The sequence below is a fragment of the Aulonocara sp. 'chitande type north' Nkhata Bay genome, linkage group LG12 (assembly GCF_057382095.1).
Source record: "Aulonocara sp. 'chitande type north' Nkhata Bay isolate Kocher_YH1m ecotype deep benthic linkage group LG12, A_spYH_male_GT1.1, whole genome shotgun sequence".
NCBI classification, from domain to species: domain Eukaryota; kingdom Metazoa; phylum Chordata; class Actinopteri; order Cichliformes; family Cichlidae; genus Aulonocara; species Aulonocara sp. 'chitande type north' Nkhata Bay.
In genome coordinates, this window is record NC_141355.1 from 5,920,307 (window position 1) to 5,928,167 (window position 7,861).

The window sequence follows — 7,861 nt, forward strand, 5'->3', positions numbered from 1 at the left end:
AATATGAAAACTAAATATAAAAACATAATAATAAAAAACATTGGGTGGGGGCTGGGGGGTTAAACTACAAATCAATTGATAGATAACTTAGGGCTGCCCTAAAGTGTACCCTACTTTATCTCCCTTCTGGACTATCCAGTGGGCTAAAATCTACAAAGTAAACATGAATTTGATGAGACTTGAAAATATGAATTGTTTACTATAACCAAAGATTTCTGCAGTCAGTCTCAACCTGCTGGCCTGCTTTTTAGAAAGAATGCAGGTCAAAGAAACAGGCATGGGCTTCACATTTTGACCTGAAAGCTGTTTCCTTGTTTAGTCAATTCTATATGTATCAAAACCCAAAATAAACAAATATTTAGAAGGTCATATTGATTGTAAAAAATTGAGGCGGATATCAACAGCAATCCCTACTTTTTAAAAAAATTACATATCTAGTTTTTACAGTGCTATCTTTGCACATTTTTGCATGAAATTTGGGATTTAACTGATCTGATCGTTGCATTATGTTTTCAATATTACAAACTTTTTATACACATGAGCAAAGCATGAATGATCTATCAGTTAACAGACGAATATAGATTTACCAATGTTGTAGCTACAGCAGTGTCCATAACCTTAAGACCATGCTGTATAACTGACATCACTGACTCTTGGTCTCAGTAACCAGCAGCTTTGCCTTTTTTCCTTTCATCAGACCATGCAGAGATACAGCTGCCCGCCTTTTCCACAGCGTTGACTGTGTTGTAGAATTTTGCTATTTTATGTCCCAGAGCTTCAAGACCATCAACTACATCCTGCAGGGCAAAGAGGAGAGAGACTCAGATGGAACAAGAGAAGTAGAACTTATTAATTTATCATTTAAATACATTGAATAAATTACCTTTTCAAGCTTGGGTTCAGGTTTTACTTCACTTTTAGAGTCTACAAGAACAACAGGCGTAATAATTGCCTCCTTAAGGCTCTTTCCAAACCAAAGGTGGTTCATGAGCGCCTTGGAGAGAAAAAAAATGAGGTGAGAAAGTGATGATTACAGGATAAATTAGGGTGAAGAATCTTGTTGCTATGATGCAAGCTTTAACAGCAAAGACCAGCATCAGTCCACATCAATTTATTTTATTTAATATGTAACGGCACCTTTGTGTGTACCATGCATACATACCGAGGCCACAGCCGGTGGAATCGTTTCAGAACCAGACCCTCCAATCACCAGCGTCTTCGACGGAGACTTCAGCACAGATGGGGCCATATTGGAGGGAGGCCGCTCCCCTGAGAAATACAACAAAGACCTTGAATGACAAAACTAGAAAACAGAAATCAGTCTGTACACACATATCTGTGCATAAATCATTTACACAAATGTTTCATACACGAATCAGTTACTGTATTTTCATGCAGTATTTTCATACCTGAATTTTTTATACTCTACAACAGGGGTGTCAAACTCCAGGCCTCAAGGGCCGGTGTCCTGCAGGTTTTAGATAAGACTCTGGGTGAACACACCTGAATCAAATGATTAGTTCATTACCAGGCTTCTGGAGAACTCCAAGACATGTTGGCTGTATCCCAATTCAGGGTCTGCAGCCTTAAAGTACGCATTTCAAGGCCGATTATGTTAAAGTGAATTGTTAAATGTTTGTCATTTTTATGCTTACCATCTCTACATTGTTTTAACTCTGTGATGAAAGAAATTCTTCTGTCCCCCCTCCCCAGATTCTCGAGGTTCTGGGTGGGGGCTGTAGTGTTTTATCACAGGCACATCCTTGTGAAGGTCTGTTTGATGTTGGTAAACTTCCTCCCCTTTGTATGGCTTCACTTTGTTATCTAGGGTGAACCATGAATTGGGTGTGGGGGAGACTACCCTCTTTATGACCAAGGATGTTGCTCCTGCTTTTATGCTTTTATGACCCTTTTTGGTCAGCAGGAGAACACACACATACAGTGCCTTGTCTTTGTAACCAAGGGGGGTTATGAGGGGAGGTGTTTGTAAACTATTGTTTATTGTGTGAACGTTTTCAATAAAAGGCAGCGAGAGGAGGCCATCGTCGGGGTCACTCGTAAGGAGATTCGAAGTGCGTTTCTGAGATACCGACGAGGCCTCCCTTGCAAGTAAATCGATTGATCGCTGTTGCCTTGTTTTTCTTTCACGGGAATAAGTCCTGGATACAGCAGGGTCTGAGTTTAGACCCAACAGATTACGTCACAGCGACGCGACGAAGGCTGTCCCAATTCAAAGGCTGCTCGAAATGCTGCCCTCAAATGCGTCCTTCATTTCCCTGAATTTTAAGGATGTAGCAGTGTAGACTTCGTGGCCCAACATATCCCATAATGCATAGCATGGCGGTGGGTGTCGATAATTTTGCCAAAAAAAAAAAAAAAACGGCGGATGAGGGGCGCCCGAAGAGTAAACTTTAAGTAAGTACTGAATATTATGTCACTTATTTATGTGCAAATGTTTAATAACGAAGAACATTAAACATTACTGTTGGCCACATGTCGGCAAAGTTATGTGACATTAGTGACGTTTGTGCTAACTTGGTTTTAAAGCCTTTACTTTAAAATATACGCCGTTCAATAGCTGAGCTTAATCTTACAGAGAATGATCAAAGCTCATGTAGAAACAAACAAACAAATGAACAAAAAGGTTTCTCCTTCATTCCTGTCAAACAAAGCTGTATGAAACGTTTCCAGCTGTTAGTATCATGGTTGCTAGGCAACCTGGGCAGCGCGACGGAGGCTAGACCGTCCCATTTCACAAGCCTCGCACTTCCGGCCTCAGCGGTCTTTGATTACGCGGCCCTTGTGGACCGTTAAGGCTGCGTACTTTAAGGCTGCAGACCCTGAATTGGGATACAGCCGCTGAGGAGGTAATTTATCTGTGTTTGATCAAGGACACATGTAAAATCTGCAGGACACTGGCCCTCAAAGCCTGGAGTTCGACACCTGTGCTCTACAAACAAGTTTAGAATTGCATCCGCCCATGCTTATCAACAAATGATGAAAGTGCACACACAACAAGTGAGTTATCTCTACTGAATCTGTATCAAACTAAAGTGAAATGTCTTTCAAAGTGCAGCTATTACTGAGACTCTGTCAGTGTGTTAGATTAATGTTTGAATGATGCTATGTCCAAACTGAATTATACAGAACCTTGAACACACTTGAATCAATATTATAGATCTATATATAGATTCATCCATCGATTATCTTCAGCTTATCCTTCTCAGGGTTGCAGGGGTGGTGGAGCCAATCCTAGCTACCATAGGGCGAGAGGCAGGGTAAACCGAGGTCAGGTCGCTAGCCGGATGCAGCGCTAACACAGAGAGACACTCGCATTCACACCTATGGGCAATTTAGATTCACCAATTAGCCTAACCCTACTAACTGCATGTCTTTGGACTGTGGGAGGATGCTGCAGTACCCAGAGAGAACTCACACAAACATGGGGAGAACATGCAAGCTCCACACAAGTGGGATCAAACTCAGGGCCTTCTTGCTATAAGGCAGGGGTGTCAAACTCAAATACACAGTGGGCCAAAATTCAAAACTGGAACAAAGTCGCGGGCTAACATTAATATTTATTGAAATATATTTATTCCTCCAGATATAAGAATGAATCTTTTCTTATGGACTCAAACACGTTTTGCTGAAAAACTGAATATGGAACAAGCAAAGCTTAATACTAAACAATATATCTATTAGCTGTATAATACCAGTAGGCCAGCTCTAATAGTAATTTGGTATGGCTTTGCGGGCCAAATGTAATTAGGCTCCGGGCCAAATTTGGCCCGCGGGCCAGAGTTTGACACCTATGCTATAAGGCAACACCGTGCCAGTGTGCTGTCCTCTATATAATTTTAAATGAATATAAATATCCATATACCGTCAAATCACAATGGTACATTTATATTATAAGGTTAACACACTTCAGTAGAGAGAAACCCCCAACAATAAGAAGAGCCCCTTATGAGCAAGTACTTGGTGACAGTGTGAAGGAAAAACTTCACACAACAACACGTTGACATGGAAACAGATTTTACTACAGCAGTAGTAAAACTGTGCCTGTTCTTGAACATTCAAACATTTTAGCAGGCTATGGTATTAAACAGAAAATGCAATTTTAGTCCAAATTCACATGATGTGTTTCAGTTTGGCAAAACATCGTGGAAATGATCAACAAGTTTAGTTTTTCCATGATCAACAAAATATGATGCATCACAATGAATTATGAAATGCCATTTTCTCCTCTCATTTCCTCAATGGCACTATTTTGCCATTATTACAAATTACTTAAAGAAATATGTCCTGTCAGGAAAATAATTTCAGGAAAAAAATTTAACTCTTTGTGGTATTAGTTTTGAAATAATCCACCTTCCTCGTCTGATTACTTGTATTTCATAAAAAGCATCCTACTGATCTCTTACCAGGAGAGAAGCTATCAGCTCTACCACAGAAGTCAGACAGCTGGTTGTTGAGAATGATTCCAGTGCTTGGAGAGAGGACCCCGGAGCCGAATCTGTAAACAAAAAAACTAAATTAACTACAAAGCCAAGACACTCTTTGTAGTATAGAAATAGTCTAAAAATAAGTTCCTCCATAATCTCTTAAATCTTCAGTTTCAAGAAAGAAAAATATCTGATAGCTGGTTTCTAACAGTGAAACAGAATGATGCAGGTACTGACTCATCGTTGATGCTGCTGGTGACAGACACAGCAGATCCATCTTCAGCCAGCACAGATACATGTGTGGTGCCGATGCTGTCCAGATACAAGTTGATGCCAGGATCACGAGTCTTGTCGCTGCTGATCAAGCTTCGTTTGCTGTCTGCAAAGCTATCCTGTGTCAGTTTCTTTGCCATCTGTGTGAAATACAGAGAATTAATAAAATGAATTAATAAAACTAAATAAATATGCACATTACAGAAAATACATTGCTGTCAAGAAATTTATAAAATTGGAGCCAAATGTTAACAGAATTTTGATCATTGATCCATCACTGATGTAAGATGAATGAATGAATGAATACTAGAGGTTATAATATTGGTTAGTGATCAAGCTCAACATATGACTGCCAAAGATAGAGTCTCTGAAATTCAGTCATCTGTGTGAACTACAGAGTATCTGAAAACATCACATTACACAAAATTATACTTATATTTAAATACTAAGATAATAATAACAATAATATATACATACTAAATTAAAGACAAATATTAAGCCAATTTAGGTTTATGTGCTTTTAAAACTTGTATTTATATGTATATGTTTTAAAAGCTACATCACTGCTCAGAATGATGCTGAAATGAAAATGCTGAGACTCAAAGAAATTCTTACAGCACTCTACTGGTTCTCTTCACCCTTAGTGCTTCTATAAGAACTTTAATTGTAAGTAGCAGCCAGGTACTGATAATCAAATGCCCCTGATTGATCATTAACAAAGGTGAACACTTCTGTAAAAGCACTTTGTTAACACAAAGTCACAATCTCAACCCAGCAAATTAACCCAAAGTCCAACTGTGCAAAACTCAGAGATATTACAAAAAAACCTCAACTCATTATCAGTGTGCATAAACTGACTGTGGTGGGGTGTAGTTTGTGGATGAGCTGCAGGCAAGGGGCGGTTTGTTTTGTGTTTTGTGATGTGGTATTGTTACTTTTAATTGTTTAGTCACTTAAATAGAATCATTCTTTATGCAACAAAGCAGGTGCAAATCTGTAGGATTTTGAGATACTTACTTCATCTGAGCTGAAGTTTGGATCTCGGATATGTTTCTTTAATCCATTGGCAAATTTTAAAGCTTCAATATAACGGTGATAAAACAAAATCTTTTCATCAGTCGTCTTAGGTTCTGATTCCATTTTGTATCCTAAAAATATTTTTAAAAAAAAATTTTTTTGGATTGAAAACATCAATTCTTAGTGTATCACATTTGTAAAGATTGATAAGGATCATTTTCCTATATGAATCAAACTCTACATGCTAGAAGCAACAATCAGGAACCTTTCATGATGTTGAGGATGAGGCTGAGGATGGCTCCTCCTGCAGGGGGCGGAGGGAAGTACAGCTTATACTCTCCCAAAGAAATATTCCACGCATCAGTCACTTTAGCTTCATACAATTCCAAGTCCTTCCGTGTGAGGTTTCCTCCTGAGCAAGAACAGTGAAACAAATGATTCTGCTGAGCAAAAATGAACACAATGAATTTCATAATCAAGACTTTGAATGGATCGAGACAGATCACAGTGTAGCCTGTGAGGGATCATGTTACAGTTTTCCAAAACCAATAGATTTTTGTAATTTGTAATTAGATCATTGTGCCTGGCAGACATAGAAAACGGTCAGAAAGAGAGCAGGATGAAACCCGTCTGATAATACCTGCATCCTGAATGTCACTGATTAAATTCTTTGCTATTGTTCCGTTGTAAAACACATCTGGTCCCTCGTTTGCGATCATCTCCAAAGTGTCAGCCAGTTTCTCAAATTTCACAGTATCACCGGTCTTAAGCAGGTTCCCATTTTTATCTAAATATAACTTCCTGAAAGACAAAGACAGTGAAATAAAGCTGAAACATTCATTGTTTGCTCTTTGTATTTTTGAAATCACATTGTGGGTGTTTTTCATACCGTAGTGACGTGTTACCAATGCGTGGGATGTGTTGACCTTGGTAGTAAGGAATAGGGAATCCTTCTCTGGCTAATTTGATGGTCGGCTGAAAGAGGTCGGCCCACGGCAACTTCCCATAAAGCCGGTGTGCCGCTTCATAACCTCGAATTTCCCCAGGAACCCCAATCCATTTGGTACCTGGTTAGATAGATAATGGATAGTCAGTGCTGGAAAGTCCCACATACATTTGCTCATGTTTTGAGTAAACTGTAAGGTCCTGACCTTTAAATCTGAGATGATGTCTGTTATAATTTGGTGTAAATAACTAACATATAAACTAACTAACATACATATAAATAACATTTTGCATCCTACACTTACTTTTAGTTTATTTCACTATATTTACACTATTTCTGGCTCAAAGAAGCATTTAGCATATCTTATATTTACTTTTCTTACTGTTTATGCAGCCTGTGTGCAGGAGTGTAGCACAGAACTCTGGGCCCCATAAATAAATAGTGTCTGTAGCCCCCTTTCTTTCCTTGATTCATCTTTCTCACACATATTCTAATGTCTAATTTCTTTATTTTTTAATGTCTGCCACAAGTGAACTGCTCCAACTACTCCCAGTTCTTATTGCTGTCCATCCCATACTCAAATGCTGTCAAAAGACGCTTCTTAACAGAGACTATGCTGATTCTACATATGGATCCACAGCTTCCCTTCAAAGTCAACACACTATAGACAATCAGGGAGTAATGCATGAAGGTCATTTGTACTCTGCTGACAGCAACATAAGGGACAGGGACATGTGCATCCACAGCAGCCTGTGTCTCTGGCCCCACTTTAGCATCTCACAACATTTCCAGCTTCACCTCCACAGACAGATAATCTGCCAGGGAACGAGTGGAGATTAGCCAAATTAGAAACAATGACTGATAAAGATGGACTTGTGAGGAGAGTTAAGATTTGTCCTGGGGAGGAATTAACATTAATTGAAGACCAGAAAATGGGAAAGATGGGACAGCATTCTGGCAAGCTGTCTATTGTTGAACAGCCCATTCAGTAACTGATCTTGCTCTTAGAAGCTGTTTAATGCGACGATTATATCTATATCTGGCCACAACCAGGCTCTACCACAGGTCGACTGGGTCTACCTTTTTTTTCCCTGTTAGTCAGCATGTTATCCTCAGTAGCCTTTTTTCCTTTATTGATTTTATTGACAGCTTTTTGTCTACATGAGGTGCAGGAACAGTC

The 7,861-nt window shown here is 39.2% G+C and overlaps 1 protein-coding gene across 1 annotated transcript; it reads right to left on the reverse strand.

Moving 5' to 3' along the window:
* Positions 1-471: 471 nt before the first annotated feature.
* On the reverse strand, positions 472-6,454 carry LOC147316800 (glutathione hydrolase 5 proenzyme-like). The gene is made up of 8 exons (XM_086313353.1): positions 6,376-6,454; positions 6,001-6,147; positions 5,736-5,866; positions 4,683-4,858; positions 4,425-4,516; positions 1,163-1,269; positions 884-994; positions 472-797 (listed from the first exon to the last, which is right to left on the reverse strand). Exons 1-8 carry the CDS (start codon positions 6,452-6,454, stop codon positions 660-662), a joined length of 981 nt encoding a protein of 326 aa, XP_086169479.1. The 3' UTR covers positions 472-659.
* Between the last annotated feature and the right edge of the window lie 1,407 nt (positions 6,455-7,861).

Excerpts from the sequence above, each read along its gene's own strand:
- LOC147316800 (XM_086313353.1), bottom strand. The coding sequence starts at position 6,454 with ATGATCGCAAACGAGGGACCAGATGTGTTTTACAACGGAACAATAGCA. Across the intron at positions 6,148-6,375 it reads CAGTGACATTCAGGATGCAG|GAGGAAACCTCACACGGAAG; the intron begins GTATTATCAGAC and ends GTTCTTGCTCAG. Across the intron at positions 5,867-6,000 it reads CATCCTCAACATCATGAAAG|GATACAAAATGGAATCAGAA; the intron begins GTTCCTGATTGT and ends AAATATTTTTAG.